This window comes from Palaemon carinicauda, chromosome 14 (assembly GCF_036898095.1).
Source record: "Palaemon carinicauda isolate YSFRI2023 chromosome 14, ASM3689809v2, whole genome shotgun sequence".
NCBI lineage: Eukaryota > Metazoa > Arthropoda > Malacostraca > Decapoda > Palaemonidae > Palaemon > Palaemon carinicauda.
The window spans coordinates 48,025,457-48,047,001 of NC_090738.1; the positions used below are offsets into that span (position 1 = coordinate 48,025,457).

Genomic DNA, 21,545 nt, shown 5'->3' on the forward strand with positions numbered 1-21,545 from the left:
ATACTGTATTTCTTTATAATATCAAATTGTTCTTGTAAATAAATAAAACATTTAATATACTTTAAAGTTCTAATAACTTGAAAAATGGTTAAAATTACAACCAGGATAGGTGTAAACACCATATATTTCCCGTTATAACACAACCCAAAATACAGACAAATTTTAATGTTTGTCATATCTATTGTATAATACAACTGGTGAATAGCAAAACCATCACTCTATAGACTAGCTTGTTGTATGATTGAAAATCCAGAATTATCAAAATAAAGGCGATTTTATATCATGCGTTTCCTAAACACGCTAAAAAGCACAATAGAAAACGACAACCAATGTTTTGTTTACGTTTATCTCTGATCACAACGAAGAAACAGACGCATTTATACATCTGTGTTTTTGAATTGACAGCAATTTTACCAAGTATAGATTATATGTTGAATTTGTTATTACCAATGTTCTAATTATTTTTTATTAGAACTTTCAAATAAATGAAATGAATGCCATTTATGAAATGTTTTTCTTTATGATGCCGCCTGAAACGGAAACCTTCCATTTGTTTACGCTCCATCTTCGATCATAATAAACAAACGAATGCATTAAACACACATGATCTAAGTCATAACTAATGATATTACAAACATTTAGTAAACATTATGTTATTACAAATATTTTACTTACCGTATCCATATAAATTCCTAAATTCGTAGCAAAGCTGGAAATTTTTTTTTCCTTATGCGTTTAATCCAAAATAGCAAACTGCCGCTAATGACAGAGTGATAACTTACGATAATTCTAAACTGTTACGAAAGATAATTGTCCTTTCCATATCCAAAATACTTTTCCTAACTTCAGTTATAAGTCAACTTGTACCCACCTCAATTATGGATCCATATGCAAAAAAGGTAAAAGAAGAAAGTACTAGGCCTATTTTTAAAGTCACCGAACAATTAGGTTACCGCTATAACGTTCGATGTGAGAGAGAGAGAGAGAGAGAGAGAGAGAGAGAGAGAGAGAGAGAGATGGTTTTAAAGTACTAAACAATAAATATGATAGGTTATAACATATTGGTGTTTATGTAATATTAACTGTATAGATGGTTTGAATAAGTTAAGAAATGGTGTAAACAATTCTTTGTTATTGTATTCGCGCGGAAGCTAGACATCAGCTGATGTGATCACAGCCAAAAGTAAAACAAAAATAAGTTAGCAATACTCGATTTTTAAAACACACCCGAAATTTAACAACATAAGGACATGTTTTATTATAGCGCAATTGACATTTAAAGAGTAAAAATTTTCTGGAATAGAATGGTGTTTCCTAAAAAATAGTGGTTTGCGGACGAAATTGGTTACCGTATTTTAAGCTATGATTGAAATGGATGTATACACAGTATAATTTTTTCGTTTTGTATTTAATTGACATTTCAAGAAAACCGATTTTGGTTTCTTCATCTATTTGTAAGTATTGTATAACGAGAGAGAGAGAGAGAGAGAGAGAGAGAGAGAGAGAGAGAGAGAGAGAGAGAGAGAGAGAGAGATATTATGACGCAGAAGGTTACAGACCTAGAACAGGGGAGGATGAAGGTGGGGGGAGTGATGAGATAGGCTGGGTGGACTCGCAGGGGAGACGGTAGGAGACGGGGGAAGGGAGGATTTGGTTGCCAGTGGCTAAAAATAGATTCTGAAAGACGGTAAAGGGAAAAACGAATCCCATCGAATAAACAGAATAAGGAAAGGGAATAAGATCCAGAGGAATAATAGATATAATGGAATGAAAATGACTAGATGGTGTTAGTTGTGATAAGAATAATTTAGATATTTGAAATAAGAGTGTCTGAGGAGGTATAGAAGGAATTCGTGATAAATATAGAGGAATATCAAAGAATACAGTTAGTTTGCATTAAAGGGTTTGTTATCGTTTATCGGCAGTGAATAGCCTAAACTTCGGTAACGAGTCGTCAATATTTTGTCATATTTTAAACAGTATACATTTGATTTGCAAACATTGGTTTTGTAGCGTAGACGGTAAAATAAAATCTAGAGAGAGAGAGAGAGAGAGAGAGAGGGATTTCTGCCATCAAATCTCTCTCTCTCTCTCTCTCTCTCTCTCTCTCTCTCTCTCTCTCTCTCTCTCTCTCTCTCTCTCTAGATTTTATTTTACCGTTTACTCTACAAAACCAATGTTTGCAAATCAAATGTATACTGTTTAAAATATGACAAAATATTGACGACTCGTTACCGAAGTTTAGGCTATTCACTGCCGATAAACGAACCCAGTCTACTCGTGAAAACCTTGAACGCCCAGAGGGAAAAATAAGGCTTTTAAATATACTGTACTAAACAAAAATAATGCTTTAATATACCATCATTAACACTACCATTACAATTATCGTAAGGTTGGAGAAAGATAAAGATTGCCGAGAACGTAACCACATTTCTGTTTACATTTTGTCAGCTGGACTCGCACAGTTAGCAGTTGATTTCATTGTTGATGTGGAATTTTATCCTTAAATAGGCTATTCATTATGAAATTATGTTAATGAAATGTAATGTTGATATTGTTTTGTAACATTTATTATAAATCACCGTATTTAGGGCTACAAATATACTTAAAAAGACAATAGATTTGATACATTTTGTAGTGCTTGACTCGCGAACTTTGAACAGCCTCGCAAATACAGAAAATTTATTTTTGAAAAATAGCGATCGCGGAAAAGGGGAATCGTGTAATTCGAACACGCTTAATTCGGGACCCTACTGTAGTTCCCTGCTTTAGGCTACTGAGATTATAACAAATTATTTTGAAGTACTGTAAATTGATCTTATCTATTGAAGGACAAACTTGGCATTCTGAAAAAAAGTACTATTTAGTAAATTTAAATTTTATACTGTTAGTATTTGGAATTTTTAATCTCCTGAAAATGTTGCACTGTTTTATGTAATATTTTTATTGATAGTTTTCATCACTTTAACCAAGATTCTGTTCTAATGCTATAGAAGCTCAAGAAATTTGCTGGTCTATTTAAAATCTAATTTCAGTAGCTATATTGCACTAGTGTTTTATTAGAAAGATTACGTGTAATTGGTTTGCCCATGATTTTTATGAATGGTTGACAGTTCATGGATAGTTTTCTTTGATGTTTCTTATTTCTATTTTTTGTATTTAGAATTCCTTTGTTTTTCCTAAGTGTATATTACAACGCTATTGACTTGAGGTTTCATTTATTAATGAGTTTTTAAATTTCAGGTATACACTACAAGCATCCACATTTCAAATGGCTGTACTGCTTCAGTTTAACACTGCAGTTTCATGGAGTGTTGGCCATTTACAGGTATTTAGAAATATATATATTTTGTTGTAAACTGTAAGTATCGATCATATTACTAAATTTTCAATAAATTTTATAGAAGTTCAAAGATATTCACCGTTCTCTGTGTTTACTCCACAAGCAGTGTTATTCTTGTCCGTTTTACTATTTTTCCCCCACATATAGTTGTCATTCACTTTAACCTATTCTCACATCAGTGATTGAAGATTGAATTGTTATTTAGCACATACTTATTAATTAACTTGCTACGGTTCCAATAAGACATCATATGGTTAATGGCTTTTTTTTACCTTGCTGTCCAATCTGTTTGATTGAAATGTTAGGAAGGTGGATGGCGCAATCCCAGATATGCAAACCAAGTTATGGCCTGTATGTGATTGATGGTTTTGTATAGAAAAAATTGAAAAAAACTACGGTATTTTGCAGAATTAGAAATAATATTTAGGCCATACTTTGGTTAGACATGACATGTACGTTTTGCAATGGTCCTCCCTTAATTTTTTTGTAGTTTAAAGTGTTCACATAACTGTCTGGCTTTTAGAATATATTCTTATGTTTAAAAATAATTCACTGTTATTTCTTCTATTATGTCATCTGTTTACTATTTGTATAGTATTGACAAGTAGAGTTACAGTAGCCCTTTGTTATTTTGGTTTGAGGGCAGCTCAAGAATCTTAGTGTGATCTTCGGTATAGATTGATCACCAAGAATAGATTGATCACCAAAAATCTTAAGACTTTCTCAAGCATTAAGCTCATTTTTGGTGCAATTGAAGAAGAAACTGACCGAATGTTTCTCAAAAGTAAATTTGCCATCAAGAATCACACCTAAAGTTGTCATACAGAGTTGAAGATATATTTATCAGTGCTGAAAGCCTTATGTTATGAATTGATAAGACATTTAATAAAATTTCCAGATGCAGCAAATTTTAGTAAAAAAAAAAAAAAGATTTACAAGCTATATAAGGGGTATCCTCTTTAATCACTTTTAATGCCTGTATCTTTATGCTTAAGTTAAATTAAAGAAATTTGTGAAATATTGACAGTTACTGCAAGTAATTGTGTGAAAACAAAGTTTACAGTATAATGTCATTTTCGTAATAGTGACCTTGCTTTTGCCGAGGAACATTTTAGGCCAGGCCATGTAGTTGTATGAGCAGTCTTATTTATTGTATATGATGTAAGTTACCTAATTATGACATTTCTTTTACAGGAGATGACTGGAATTTCACAGGACATCTTACTGCAAGTTGTACAGATTCTTCTCAAGTGTCGACTCCTTGTTTCAGAGGATGAGGAAGACATATCGTTAGATTCTAGGGTTAATCTTTTCCTTGGCTACAAGAACAAAAAACTCAGGGTTAATATCAATGTGCCAATGAAAACTGAAATGAAGGTAAGACCAGTATATTACTTTAGTATTTGTAATGTTAATTTGTTTGTGCACAGATTTATTCGAAAACGGTTGTCTCAAAATGCAACTGGGTGGTCTCATTCAACTACTGTACTGTGGTGATAAAACAGGTTTCACTTGAATAACTTGCTCGACTGAAGTTTTACAGTCTTCCAATCGGGAAAGTTACAGAGCTTTGTAGTTATTAGGCAAGATTTAGTTCATATATATACAGCATATATATTTCGCCTGGGGCTTTGATCCCGAGGTCGTTAAGAGAATCCAGACATTAATGTATCAAAAATATATATGGCTTATTTGAATACGAAAAACACGTCTATATATATATATATATATATATATATATATATATATATATATATATATATACACACACACACACACAGTAGGGTCCCGAATTATGCGAGAATTTGGTCGATTAATGACCTCGTGTAAATGGAAAATCGCGAATTTCGAAACACACAACTAACAGAAATAATTCCATTGCGGCCATGGCAACCAGCAATTTGCCTATTCAAATGTGTTTACTACCCATTTTCAATACTTTCTTTGTACTATACTGTATTTCTTTATAATATCAAATTGTTCTTGTAAATAAATAAAACATTTAATATACTTTAAAGTTCTAATAACTTGAAAAATGGTTAAAATTACAACCAGGATAGGTGTAAACACCATATATTTCCCGTTATAACACAACCCAAAATACAGACAAATTTTAATGTTTGTCATATCTATTGTATAATACAACTGGTGAATATCAAAACCATCACTCTATAGACTAGCTTGTTGTATGATTGAAAATCCAGAATTATCAAAATAAAGGCGATTTTATATCATGCATTTCCTAAACACGCTAAAAAGCACAATAGAAAACGACAACCAATGTTTTGTTTACGTTTATCTCTGATCACAACGAAGAAACAGACGCATTTATACATCTGTGTTTTTGAATTGACAGCAATTTTACCAAGTATAGATTATATGTTGAATTTGTTATTACCAATGTTCTAATTATTTTTTATTAGAACTTTCAAAGAAATGAAATGAATGCCATTTATGAAATGTTTTTCTTTATGATGCCGCCTGAAACGGAAACCTTCCATTTGTTTACGCTCCATCTTCGATCATAATAAACAAACGAATGCATTAAACACACATGATCTAAGTCATAACTAATGATATTACAAACATTTAGTAAACATTATGTTATTACAAATATTTTACTTACCGTATCCATATAAATTCCTAAATTCGTAGCAAAGCTGGAAATTTTTTTTCCTTATGCGTTTAATCCACAATAGCAAACTGCCGCTAATGACAGAGTGATAACTTACGATAATTCTAAAGTGTTACGAAAGATAATTGTCCTTTCCATATCCAAAATACTTTTCCTAACTTCAGTTATAAGTCAACTTGTACCCACCTCAATTATGGATCCATATGCAAAAAAGGTAAAAGAAGAAATTACTAGGCCTATTTTTAAAGTCACCGAACAATTAGGTTACCGCTATAACGTTCGATGTGAGAGAGAGAGAGAGAGAGAGAGAGAGAGAGAGAGAGAGAGAGAGAGAGGAGAGGTTTTAAAGTACTAAACAATAAATATGATAGGTTATAACACATTGGTGTTTATGTAATATTAACTCTATAGATGGTTTGAATAAGTTAAGAAATGGTGTAAACAATTCTTTGTTATTGTATTCGCGCGGAAGCTAGACATCAGCTGATGTGATCACAGCCAAAAGTAAAACAAAAATAAGTTAGCAATACTCGATTTTTAAAACACACCCGAAATATAACAACATAAGTACATGTTTTATTATAGCGCAATTGACATTTAAAGAGTAAAAATTTTCTGGAATAGAATGGTGTTTCCTAAAAAATAGTGGTTTGCGGACGAAATCGGTTACCGTATTTTAAGCTATGATTGAAATGGATGTATACACGGTATAATTTTTTCGTTTTGTATTTAATTGACACTTCAAGACAACCGATTTTGGTTTCTTCATCTATTTGTAAGTATTGTATAACGAGAGAGAGAGAGAGAGAGAGAGAGAGAGAGAGAGAGAGAGAGAGAGAGAGAGAGAGAGAGAGAGAGAGAGAGATCAGCTGTTGTAATTGAATGTCGTGTTTTTGTTTCGTGTACCCCCTGAAGCGAGGAATTGATCGCCACAACTAACAATATTCATGTTAATTCCATTCTTGAACTCAAGTTGCCATATGTGAACTATGGTTTTATTTCTTACGGGGAGAGAGAGAGAGAGAGAGAGAGAGAGAGAGAGAGAGAGAGAGAGAGAGAGTTTCTGCCATCAAATCTCTCTTTCTCTCTCTCTCTCTCTCTCTAGATTTTATTTTACCGTCTACTCTACAAAACCAATGTTTGCAAATCAAATGTATACTGTTTAGGCTATTCACTGCCAATAAACGAACCCAGTCTACTCGTGAAAACCTTAAACGCCCAGAGGGAAAAATAAGGCTTTTAAATATACTGTACTAAACAAAAATAATGCTTTAATATACCATCATTAACACTACCATTACAATTATCGTAAGGTTGGAGAAAGATAAAGATTGCCGAGAACGTAACCACATTTCTGTTTACATTTTGTCAGCTGAACTCGTACAGTTAACAGTTGATTTCATTGTTGATGTGGAATTTTATCCTTAAATAGGCTATTCATTATGAAATTATGTTAATGAAATGTAATGTTAATATTGTTTTGTAACATTTATTATAAATCACCGTATTTAGGGCTACCAATATACTTAAAAAGACAATAGATTTGATACATTTTGTAGTGCTTGACACGCGAAGTTTGAACAGCCTCGCAGATACAGAAAATTTATTTTTGAAAAATAGCGATCGCGGAAAAGGGGAATCGTGTAATTCGAACACGCTTATTTCGGGACCCTACTGTACATATATATATATATATATATATATATGTATGTATATATATATATATATATATATATATATATATATATATATATACATACATACATACATACATACATACATGTATATATGTATATATATACACACACACACATATATATACTTATACATATATACATACACATACATATATATACACATACATACATACAACACATACATATACATCCATATATACATACATACATACATTTTGAAACCAGGCAAAGTGAAAGCTGGGAAATATATTCATTTGTATAGTAAATAACAACACTAAGCCTATTCATTACAATGTCCTTGAAGCAGGCTGAGAAATATGCCAGTTACACTATATGAATCCCTCTATTTTATTTCTAGGCAACCATAATGAAATGAAACTATTTGGTTATAAAATTAGAAAGTGTCGCAGATAAAAATCATAATCCATTCTGTATCAACTCTTTAATGAAGTACCTTGATGGGGTAATACTCATGTGGTCCTTAGCACCTCTACAAGACTCTTCCACATTCCAATATTCATTGTGATATCATGCCAGCAGTCAGATGCTGCAGGTCTCAGGTGTTCCACATATCTTTTAACATATTGTCTCCCCACCTCATACGTGTTCCCACATGTCGTCTTCTCTCTGGTCGACCAAGCATCACTCCCCTAGCAATCCTGCTGTCCTCCATTGTGGCTACATGTCCAGCCCACCGCATCGTTTGTGCTCTTATGATGCTGATTATTAAAGGCAGCTTTGATGACACACACAATTCATTTTTGTCTCCTTCCAAAAAAAAAATTAAGGAAAATTTTTTTTTCTTATTGGAATGTGATTTGATAATCTAAGCAAAAGATTTAACAAAATTGATAAATCACAACCTTTATAAAAAGGAAACTTTACAATGACTACCATTTGAAAACTTTGGACCTGATTCATATAGGTCACTGAATATGTGCCTCCAGCTTTCAAGTCTTCTCTAAACTTCTGGGGGTTAGGGTTATTGCTGTCGGTGAACTTCGAGTAATGCACTGTAGGCTTTACATATAGGTATTTCCAGTTCCCCTTTCCTTTGGTCCCTAATTGGACTCACTTTTTAGCCATTTAATTATTTTTTACCATTCCTACTTTCTTTCATCTTGACATCCGGATTCTTTACTTTAAATCATTCAGCAACTTTGGGGTTTTCCGAGCTACACATAGGTGTTGAATGGTCTTCTAGGTTCCATTGCCAGGCTTTTAAGGGGGCCTGCCGACTAATGCCATTTTTTAAAGACAGGACTTTGACATTCAGACCACTTAATAAGGTGACTTGGGACATCTCCAGCCTGCGAAGGATTTTGGCCTCTGACCTTCGGTTTTGCGACATCAGGTCAATACATACATATATATACCAAGGCACTTCCCCCAATTATGGGGGGTAGCCGACATCAACAAATGAAACAAAAAAAAAAAGGGGGGGCCAGGGGGACCTCTCCTCTCTACGTTCCTCCCAGCCTGACAATGGTACTGCTAGGGTGCCACAGCCCACCCTCCGCCATTATCCACCACAGATGAAGCTTCATAAAGCTGAATCCCATACTCATGCTACCTCCTCGGTCATCTAAGGCACCAGAGGAAGCAGCAGGGCCTACCGGAACTGCGTCACAATCGCTCGCCATTCATTCCTATTTCTAGCACGCTCTCTTGCCTCTCTCACATCTATCCTCCTATTACCCAGAGCTTTCTTCACTCCATCCATCCACCCAAACCTTGGCCTTCCTCTTGTACTTCTCCCATCAACTCTTGCATTCATCACCTTCTTTAGCAGACAGCCATTTTCCATTCTCTCAACATGGCCAAACCACCTCAACACATTCATATCCACTCTAGCAGCTAACTCATTTCTTACACCCGTTCTCACCCTCACCACTTCGTTCCTAACTCTATCTACTCGAGATACACCAGCCATACTCCTTAGACACTTCATCTCAAACACATTCAATTTCTGTCTCTCCGTCACTTTCATTCCCCACAATTCCCATCCATACATCACAGTTGGTACAATCACTTTCTTATATAGAACTCTTTTTACATTCATGCCCAACCCTCTATTTTTTACTACGCCCTTAACTGCCCTCAACACTTTGCAACCTTCATTCACTCTCTGACGTACATCTGCTTCCACTCCACCATTTGTTGCAACAACATACCCCAAGTACTTAAACTGACCCACCTCCTCAAGTAACTCTCCATTCAACATGACATTCATCCTTGCACCACCTTCCCTTCTCTTACTCTTACCCACATTAACTCTCAACTTCCTTCTCTCATACACCCTTCCAAATTCTGTCACTAATCGGCCAACCTTCTCTTCCGTGTCTGCAACCAGTACAGTATCATCCGCAAACAACAACTGATTTATCTCCCATTCATGGTCATTCTCGTCTACCAGTTTTAATCCTCGTCCAAGCACTCGAGCATTCACCTCTCTCACCACTCCATCAACATACAAGTTCACCTCTCCATCAACATACAGGTTAAACAAACACGGCGACATCACACATCCCTGTCTCAGCCCCATTCTCACCGGAAACCAATCACTCACTTCATTTCCTATCCTAACACATGCTTTACTACCTTTGTAGAAACTTTTCACTGCTTGCAACAATCTTCCACCAACTCCATATAACCTCATCACATTCCACATTGCTTCCCTATCAACTCTATCATACGCTTTCTCCAGATCCATAAACGCAACATACACCACCTTACCTTTTGCTAAATATTTCTCGCATATCTGCCTCTTCTAAAACCACCCTGTACTTATAAGATTGCATTCTCTGTTTTATTCTTAATCCTATTAATCAATACTCTACCATACACTTTTCCAACTACACTCAACAAACTAATGCCTCTTGAATTACAACACTCATGCACATCTCTCTTACCCTTATATAGTTGTAGAATACATGCACAAACCCAATCTACTGGTACCATTGACAACACAAAACACATTAAATAATCTCACCAACCATTCAAGTACAGTCACACCCCCTTCCTTCAACATCTCAGCTCTCACACCATCCATACCAGATGCTTTTCCTACTCTCGTTTCACCTAGTGCTCTCCTCACTTCCTCTATTGTAATCTTTCTCTCATTCTCATCTCCCATCACCAGCACCTCAACACCTGCAACAGCAATTATATCTGCCTCCCTATTATTCTCAACATTTAGTAAACTTTCAAAATATTCCGCCCACCTTTTCCTTGCCGCCTCTCCTTTTAACAACCTTCCATTTCCATCTTTCACTGTCTCTTCAATTTTTGAGCTAGCCTTCCTTACTCTCTTCACTTCTTTCCAAAACTTCTTCTTATTCTCTTCATGAATGACCCAATCCCTGACCCCACCTCAGGTCAGCTGCCCTCTTTGCCACACGTACCTTGCGCTTTACTTCCACATTTTTCTCTCTATATTTTTCATACTTTTCTATACTATTACTCTGCAGCCATTCTTCAAAAGCCCTCTTTTTCTCTTCCACTTTTACCTTCACTCCTTTATTCCACCATTCGCTGCCCTTCCTCATGCTGCCTCCAACAACCTTCTTGCCACACACATCACTTGCGATCCCAACAAAATTTTCTTTTACTAACTTCCCATCCTCCTCTAAATTACCAGTTTCTCTTACTTTCACTTCGTCATATGCCATTTTCAATCTTTCCTGATATTTACTTTTTACCCCCGGTTTTATTAGCTCTTCAACCCTCACTAGCTTCCTTTTACATCCACCTACTCTATTCCCCCACTCTTTTGCTACAACTAATTTTCCTTCCACCAAAAAGGGTTCAGACATACCGTTAACCATACCCCTAAACACGTGCATGTCTTTCAATCTTCCAAACATTCTTTTAGTTATCAACACATATTCCATTAATGCCCTTTCTACTACTCTTCCATTTTCCACTCTTACCCATGTATACTTGATTTTATCTTTCTTTTTGAAAAAGCTAGAACTTATCACCATCTCTTGCTCAACACACATATCTACCAGTCTCTCACCACTCTCATTTTCACCTGGTACGCCATACTTCCCAATGACACCTTCTACCTCTCCAGTGCCCATTCTAGCATTTAAGTTACCCATGACAACTACATAATTCCTTCTACTCAGTCCTACAAACCTAGTTAATTCATTCCAGAACTCATTCCGCTCTTCTTCACTTTTCTCACTACCTGGCCCATATGCACTGACAAACGCCCAACATTCCCTACCCAACCTAACCCTTACCCATATTAACCTAGATGATATCTCCTTCCATTCCACTACTTTACCTGTCATCCATTCACTCGGCAATAAAGCCACACCCTCTCTCGCTCTTCCCCTTTCAATCCCAGACACTCTACCAGACATTTCACCAAACATCACTTCACCCTTCCCTTTTATCTTTGTCTCACACAAGGCCAATATATCCATCCTTCTATTCCTAAACATACTTCCAATCTCACATCTTTTACTCTATCGTACTACATACACGCACATTCAAACACCCCAAAACTAGAGTGCAGGGAGCTGTCACTCTCCCCCCAGCTCCATCTCTTTGCTGATGTCTCACAGGATTGTAAGTACAAGAGAGGGGGTTCCCAGCCCCCTTGTCCCGTCCCTTTTAGTTGCCTCTTACGACACGCAGGGATAACGTTGGCGGTGTTCTAATTGTTTTTATGCCCCTGCGGCCACGGGGCATAAAAATATATCCTGAAAATTAGTGTTTTTCAAATTCTATCTCCTCCCTTGATACTTAATATTAAGACCCGGGATTATTACCCTATATAGACTTGATGTAGACCTCCAATGAAATACTTTTTTTTTCTAAAAGTTGTTTTTTTGCTAGATATGAATTTTTTCATTATGGTAAAAAATACCCTATAAATCAAGGAAAAATCCTAAAAACAAATATGAAACAAAAATTGGAAAAAGGGCTCTGTTTGATTGATTTTATTGTCTCTCTAAGTTATATACCAAATTTCAATGCTATATCTTTAAAACTTAAGGAAGAAGATAGAATTTGAAGGTGTATACGTATAATTTTGAGACACGGCCATTCAGTTTTTTTGTATTTTTACAAAGACAAGATTAATAAATCATGATTATTATGAATTTTATGTTCCTTTTGGATATTAATTAACCAAAACAAGGATATCTATTACAATTTAATTATAAATAAAGATCCCTTTGGTCAATACCTTGCTTCTTGGGGCACTGTGTCAGGCGAGACGGTCGCTCTTTCATCCACAACACACACTTCTTCAACAACTCCTCTAATATTGCCGATATTACCCACTCCGAACTCTTATGAGAGCAAATTTTATTATGTTAACAAGATGTTTGAATTGTCTTTTCCTCTTTGGCATGATGAAATTCTTGCCGATACCAAGAAAAGCAGACATAAAAGAAAGCAAATGTTAGAGGTTAAACTCAAATGTATACTCTTTGAAGTTTGTGCTAGCACTGAAGAGTGTAAATAACTCCCTGTCTTGTGACTCTTGGAATTTATACAGATGCCATTGCTCACAACTTGTTTTATAATTATCAAAGTTTACGAAAACAGAAGAAATACTGCATTTTCTTGTAGTGATTAATGTTTTTGGCTTAGTTACTTTTACTAATTACCCTGTAACTATGAAAGTAAGAGGAATTTTTACAAAATATTTTGTATACGCATTCTCCATTGCCCTACGAAGCTCGGTGAATTTTTTCATGATTTTGTTTTTCGTCCTATACCCCCATATATTGCCTTACCGGCTGGGTCCCTTAAAAGGTGTAGGATTTGCCACTATGCCACGAAAATACCTATAAACCAGTGATGGGATGATACCAAATTTTATAACGATTGTGATACGAGTCCAGATACCTCGTTAAAATTCCGATTCCGATACAAGTCCCAATTCTGATACTGTACATGCAATGAATTCGTGATTATTTTCAGACCCTAAAGATGGTTTAAGAAACAAATATTTTTTGAGCAAAATACTTTTATTAATTATGCATTCAGAAGGAACATAGATGGTTTTGTTATGGTTAAAAAGAAAAACAAAGTTTCTTTATAAAATGAAAAGGCTAAGCATTTAAAAAAGATAATATTCAAGTTAATTCCTTGAAGGTATTCATTCATATTCAAGTCCCAATATTATTAGATTGTAATGTAAGAACATTAGCATCTCACTGGTTTCACCTTTCAGTAAATTTCTTTTCGGCAAATATAGTCCCTCCAAAACTAAATAATCAATGGTTTGTTTTCAACAGAAGAGTGAGAGGAAGGTGCAGACAAATACTTTCTGGCAAAAAGTACCATGATAATAAATTCATTTTTATTTAATTTCTACCCCTGCAAAGGATTTTCATCATTTCGTATAACCTTCAAAGAAATATATTTGGACATTTCGTGATTTATTAAAAAATTTTTGTTCTGGGTTTTGCTACTTGCATTACCTTTTGAGGCCATAGCTCCATTTTTTCTTGTCGTTTTTCGGGGAAGGAAGTGGTGGGTGTTGTATGGATATTTTTTACTTGTGATAAAACAAAAAATTATTCAAGACAGCAGCCAAGTTTGGAACGCTACACAAGACTGAAGTCTCTTAGTCAAGTATGAAACCTGTCCTGTTCTTATTCATTCTTCACACAACCATTTAGCGTTGCAATTTCTCTCTTCTGTAAATGTTCTCAACTTATCTTTAGAAATAATGGTACTTTAGATATTAAGATCTGTAGATTATGCTGATACTTCAATGTTGTCAAACAAAATAATTACTTTATTATTACTTGTAATAAGAATTTAAGTTACAAACATACGAATTCCAAGGAAACTTTTTCAGAATCGGAAATTTGAATAAAATTCTTCGATTCCGATACTAGAAAAAGTTCTGATATTTTAAAATCTTTATTCCAATTCAGAGTACTCGTCCCATCCCTACTATTATTTAGACCTAAATCACTTAATTTTTTGCATCATAATTATGTTCATTAAAATAGCGAGTAAAAATTTTTTTTTGGCTCTAGCAAATCTTAAGAAGTGCTATATAAGCTCATCAGAATACAACCAAACAAATAACACCCAAAAAATACCCTTATACAAGCAACTACAGTAATCCATTTTTATTTCACTAATTATAGTATATACCAAGGATAAGTGTGTTATATTCCTACCCATGTAAGGGAGTAGGGCCATCAGTGTACATCACACGGTGCACTATCAGCAATACTTAAGGGTCTCTGCAGTTTTCTTTCAGCCCCTAAATGCATTTACTGTGTATTCTACTTTACCTCTTTTCTTGCATCCATTCTTCGTTTTTGTTGTCCAACCTCTTCCTAGTGCAAATGCTGGATTTTCCCTCCAGTTGTACTTGGATGCTGAATATGAATAGCCTTGTAGACCCAATATTATACTATACTGTACTGTACTGTATATCCAAGCCTACATAAGTAGGCATAAAAAGAAATGAAGCGGATAGAGTAGCCAAAGTCGCAACTACTGTATTATGACCTGGTCGCATAAAGATACTTCTATTAAGTAATTGTGTAAAATCTCTAAAACCCATTATGTTCAATAAATGGTGAGTATATGGAATAACAAATCTGATAACAAATTAGAACAGGTCAAACCTAATTTTGGTGTTTGGAATTACCTATATCTGATGGAATGACACAAGGTCATTTTAACTCGACTGTCCCATGGATATGTAATGAACAGTCCACATAACACAATCCCTATATGTAAAAAATGTAGAATAATTATAACTAGCAAGAAATTTTATTCCTGGAATGTAAGACTTCTAATGTCTTGAAATTTTGGTAAGCGAGAGAGGTTTTAGTAGAATTGCTTATTTTTTTTTTTTTTAAAGCTGTAATTATTTGAATATAATTCAGCATTCATTAAGAAAATTCCTTTGGACTGATACTGATAGAGCCAAGTAAGTTGGCTTAGTGGTTTGTTAAAATACTTAAAAGTAATATAGATGCGATGGTACAAATTCTCATTAAAAACTGTTAATAGAAGAAAAGGGTTCATAATAAAACAGTACTGGTTAAATTCTCCACTTGTTTTAAACCTGCAAATACACTCTGCAATACTGTATTTCAACTCTTGATTCCTCTGTTATTGGTTATAATATTTTTATAGGATTTCTCAAATTAATTTAAAAAAATGTGTGTGATCTTCCAGATTGAGCAAGAGCTAACTCACAAACACATCGAAGAAGATAGGAAGTTACTTATACAGGCGGCGATTGTGCGAATAATGAAAATGAGAAAGGTCTGTAAGCATCAGCAGCTTCTAATGGAAGTCCTCAATCAACTTACTCCTCGGTTTAAACCTCGGGTTCCAACTATCAAGGTAAGTTACAATTAGTGGTCGTAGGGTTTGAAAAAAACTCAACTTAATAGGGAAAGTGCCCTGTGATTTTGATAACTATTTGAATTTTGTTGAATTTGACAAAGCAAAATATATGATTGTTGGTAGTAATTTTACAATTACAGCACATGCATTAATATGCTTTTGAAAATAGAAAGTATTGCAGGGTTAATCCAAATATTTTATTGGAATATGATAATTAGAAGCCCAAAAATTATCTTGAAAGAATATGGAAAACATTTTTAATGTATATTGATCTTTGTGAAGAATTTTTAATAGTATTCTGTTAGGTGAGTATCAATGTCATGTACATAGGTTATAGTAACCCACAATCAGGTTATTCACCGCAGGGTAATGAAATAGAAAGTGTGGACCAGGAGAAAGATCTCTGTATTATTATTAGCTAGGATCTGAAGTTCACCAAATATAGCATAAAAGCAGAAAAGAAAGCACAATAACTAATAGGTTACATCAAGTGAGAATTCAAATACAGAAACAAAGACACTTTACTACAGCTGTACACAACACTAGTAAGACCCCATCTAGAACACAGAGTCCAATTTTGGGCTCCAAGTATTCAGAAGGATATAGATAGGTTGGAAGGAGTACAAGCTAGGGCCACCAAACTAGTTCCAACACCGAGGCAATTTGGATATAGATGAAGAATGGAACGTTTAAACTTATTTGATCTACAAAATTTATGACTAATGGGACAATTAATAGAGGCATTCAAAATTCTTAAAGCAATAACAAATGTAGATTACAACAATCTATTCACAGTTAGCACAAATCAGTCCAGAGGTAATGGATACAAACTGGAATTGAAACGATACACCACCACTCCATGTGGCAATTTCTTTACATACAAAATAGCAAACTTGGAATAGACTTCCAGCAATGTAGTAAACAGTAACAGGGTAAATGAGTTCAAGAATAAGTTAGACAAGATCATAAGAACTCTAAATGCTTAAAGTGAATTGCTCTACCCAAGAGCAAATGGAGTCTGTGGATGGATTAAAAAATCTTTGAGACATCCAAAATCCTTGTATATCTCTCTCTCTCTCTCTCTCTCTCTCTCTCTCTCTCTCTCTCTCTCTCTCTCTCTCTCTCTCTCTCTCTCTCACACACACAGTCATATGTATATATTGTAGTGCATTGTACTTAAAATATCAGGTAAAGAAAACAATAAAATACTGTAACTTACAATTTTAAACATTATTCTTACCCGCTGGTTATATAACAAAAGCTTTAGTCTCTGACTAAAGCTATTGTTATATAACCAGCGGGTAAGTATGTTCAAAAATTTATTTTATTATGAAAATATCATTTTTAAACCATTTTCTTGTGGTTACGGCGATATGATGAAGGGAGACAAGTGAGCTGATTCCTGTGATAATTCAGCTGTTTTCGCTGTCATTGCATAACTCATTGTCATCTTATAAATTGTGGCAATTGTTGAACAATTTATTTTATATGCATGTGCAATGTTTGCCTTCTTACCACTATCTAGTTTCTTAATAATGGGTACTTCCATTACCATTGAAATGGCTTGCCATTTCTTCACATAAATACCACTATCACCTCTAATCTTCAGTCATAGTTCATGTTATTGTAATTTACGTAAATAAGATAAAAATATGTCGGAGGTAATACACACAAATAGCTACAATGATCACAACAAAAAAAAACACCATTGATTTTGAATAAAGCAGGTAGGAGCTGAACGGTCTTGGTGGCGGGACGGGTGCTACAATTTCAAAATTATAACTCCACGGAGTTTGAACAGATTTTTGTCTACCGAGAATTTGCGTTTGTAAATATAAAAGTTCGCAAATTGGATGTTTGTATGTTAAGGACTATCTCTACTGTGTTCTTTGGAGAGTTTTTTTATTCATTCATACTCTTCACTGTAAAAGTTGCCTTGAAATTCACAAACAGTCTTCCATTTTTAGAAGTGTACCTGTATGAATTACGATCATATGTAAATTGTTCTTCTCTGTATCGGGTTACTGGTGACTGCCTTGTGTAGTGCACTTCAAAGTACCAGCGGCTTTGATATATGCCTTTCTTTTCTACTTTTTCATTGGAGTTGTCCACTTTCACCTGCTTGGTTCTCTCAGGAATCTTAACCTGGCCAAATTGTCACCCTACTAAAAAGAACAATCTTTGGTATTAATCTAAAAATGAGAATAGATGACGAAACGTCTTAGAAAAACATATCTGTTGATGTGAACAATTCTTTCATAATGAATTTTGTGTTAATTTTGATTTATTTCTTTTCCAGAGATGCATTGACATTCTTATTGAAAAGGAGTACTTGGAGAGGATAGATGGCCAAAAGGACACGTATAGCTACTTAGCTTAAAGGTTAATAACTTGTAGGAGTAAACCTTGCCAGGCATAGTATAATTAGAAACCCATAATGTGATGTGATTAGCTACTTCGGGCCTTACAGGAATATATGGAGAAATATTTTTCTGCCATGAATTTTAAATCTAGCCTCAGTTTTCTCCTATTTAACTCATGTTTGCTGATCATCATAATGAATTACATTGCTCTCATATGTTCATTACCACTCATTGTACCCATAGGCACGTTCATCTGTGGAAGCACACAGGACCATTCATATACCCTGTTTATTATGATTATTTTTCCCGTACTTTATCCTTATAATAAGATTTTTTACCTGGATCTTAATGTGTCATTTATTGCCTTCAAGGATTTTAATTAAAATCCAAGTCATTCAGAATAATTATTGTAATATATTGTACCTTGATTCTGTTGTGAAAAGAAACAAGGTTTTGGTAAAGCATTAACAAAATAGGAATCTGTACAAGGTTTATTGTCCTTTCAATTTGTTTCGAAGTAGTAAGCGAGCGAGTTCTTGAAAAACAAACCATATTAACTTCAATGCCATGTTCTTTCCGAAATTTAATGTGAATCGTGTGTTTTTTTTTATATAGTTTTGAGTGTAATAGATTTGTTACTATTTTCCTTTTGTATGCCACTTTATTTCGACTAGGTTCATTGAAAGATATTAAAAGAGCAAATATCATTGCAACATAGTTGCAGAAGTGTGTTTGGTTCATGTGGATAAGAGCCTACAATCCAACCCTAACCCAATCTCCACAAACCTGTAGGTTAAGGGACTCAGTCTGTGATTGTTCGGAGAGGGTTTGGGCCTGGCTTAGTTGTCCACGGCTATTCTGGCCATAATACAAAGACTTCTACAAGAACATTTTACCGATCATGGATATATTACCTGAAAATTGGTTCCTATTTTATAGAGTGAAATACAACAATACCCAATTATAAATAATCCTACTGCATTGTATTTCTGAAAGTATTTAAATGTCTCCCTCTAAAAATACTAATTGTATCTTAATTTTTCCTCTTACTTACCAAAGGTTAAAAGAAGGAATAACAATATAATACACTTTTGGTTAGCATTGTAAGAGATATTTCATTCAAAGAAATTGAGGAAGATCATTCATGAGACAAGCTACTTGTAGTCATAAATCCTACTTGTGCTTGGAATAATTTCATTCATGACAAGTTACTTGTAGTCCAAAATGGGCTACATGTGCTTGCACTTGGTAATACCTTGTATTATCACTGTAAGGTCCCATATTATTTTTATTCACCTCCAGAAACTGTCAAGCTATCCCTCTGCTCTCTGTCTACTTAAATATTTTTTTATTTGAAGGTAGAAACTATCGTCATTTTGAAGCTGAGCACCGAGTGAGATTTTGTTTTGGAGCAATTGTATATAATAAAGTGACTGACTATGTCAGTATCATCTATATTGTATGTACCATTTGTTATTGCTGCTAATGCTTAGGAGGAATAGAAGGCACAGTTGAAAATGCCTTCCTTGTACTTGATTGAATAAATTAAAGTCAAGCAGTGAATTTTAATGGTACTATGCAGACAGCTCCTCTGCCTTGGGTAACATGAGTAACGCAGGTCGTGAAGGACGGGGAGCATCAACTCTGTAAATATTGTAGAGTTTATATGTAAAATTTACGCTATAGTTTCAGACTTTGTTCTAGGATACCATTTCTGTTGGCTTACGGGATAGAATAAATTATTTGATGTTGAAAATATTTCCTATCCTAAGTCTTTTATAGAGATGTAAAATTTGATCCCTGCGCAAATTGTTACTTACAACAAGATTGTAAACCGTCCATTTTGTTTTAGTCCTATAGACGTTTCCAGCTGATTGCTAGGTAGCCACAATAATAAACAACAACAAAGACCTCATTATTCTTGTCATTTGTTTTTACAATTACCTAGTGTGGTGCATGGTGAATGGGAAAGAGGAGAGTTGAAAGACATCTGTCCTGAAAAAGATCAGCTGAAAGATGCATTTTGGGAATAAATTCTTGATGCATATCGATAAAGTTCCTTGTTTGAGCATTAGTTATTACATAAAAATTAAGCTGCCATTTTAATAGTAAAAACTGTATAGAGGAACATTCCCTGTAATAATTGGCTTTTCAAATTAGAATTATGGCAGTCTAATAATTTTTTAACCTAAAATCTGATTTTTGCTTATAAAGAAAAAAATTCAAGGAAACCATGTTAATCAGTTTCATGAGGTTATTAGTGATATTGTACATTAGGCAGCCAAAGGATTTTCTGTATGTTAACTGTATTAATTAATGGTGTCTATAGGGGGATACTGATCCAAACAAAATGCTGAGAAGGAATGAATATCACATTTCTTGTAAATCCTTATGATATGGATATAACTTAATTCCTGCAGAGAAAGCTTTGAGCAAAGTAGGCTAAATTGGCTTAGCTATATGCATGTAAAAAAATTCTGTTGATTAATTGGGACTTGCTCACACTAGGTAATGACACCTGCTTTTTGAACTGTGCTCTGATCCATCTGTGTTGGGGTAAAAGTAATATAGAGCACTTTTTTTTTGTCATAGAGGAGTTTGGTAAGAGAAGCGATAATCAAAGTTAACTAGGGACTACTCGAAGGAGAACAAAATAAGGTTGAAAACGGTGTTCATTTCCCTTTGGCTGCCATGTCTTCATGCATTTGTCTGATCGTATTTTTCAACACTTCAATGCAAAAATCAGTTACACAATTAAAGCTAGCAATTTTATGGTAAACTAAAGGGACTTCGTTTGCTGTTTCAAACACTATTCTTTGAAAAGTTACCCTTTTTATTGTGAAAATTAGTTTCTCTTAAACACTTAGAAAAAATATATGGCTTGAAAACTTTCCAGGTTACCACTTACAACTGTAAACATTTTTTATGAAGATCATTAGTTAACCACAAATGAGTGAATTTACTACCTCTCAGAAGCTTGATGTCTGGCAACCAGCTTTGGAAATATCCTTGGTAAATTAGTTACACTACTTTTTCTAATATTCTTTTGAAGAAGTGTGTTTTATGGTTTTACTCTAGGAAGAAAAATTTTTTCTGTCTAAAAGGATAGATTTCATCCTTTTCTGTATTTTAGTCTAGTACAGCAGGTGATAGAC

At 34.4% G+C, this 21,545-nt stretch overlaps 1 protein-coding gene across 4 annotated transcripts in view; it reads left to right on the forward strand.

Moving 5' to 3' along the window:
* Cul1 (cullin 1) overlaps positions 1–20,305 on the forward strand; it is a 152,115-nt gene extending 131,810 nt beyond the window's left edge. For all 4 annotated transcript variants that reach the window (XM_068387093.1, XM_068387094.1, XM_068387095.1 and 1 more), the window contains exons 15-18: positions 3,244–3,328; positions 4,538–4,720; positions 15,854–16,024; positions 18,327–20,305. In XM_068387093.1, the coding sequence (XP_068243194.1) occupies positions 3,244–3,328; positions 4,538–4,720; positions 15,854–16,024; positions 18,327–18,407 (520 nt within the window). In that variant the 3' untranslated portion in view covers positions 18,408–20,305. The remainder of the gene's footprint in view (positions 1–3,243; positions 3,329–4,537; positions 4,721–15,853; positions 16,025–18,326) is intronic.
* Positions 20,306–21,545: the final 1,240 nt, after the last annotated feature.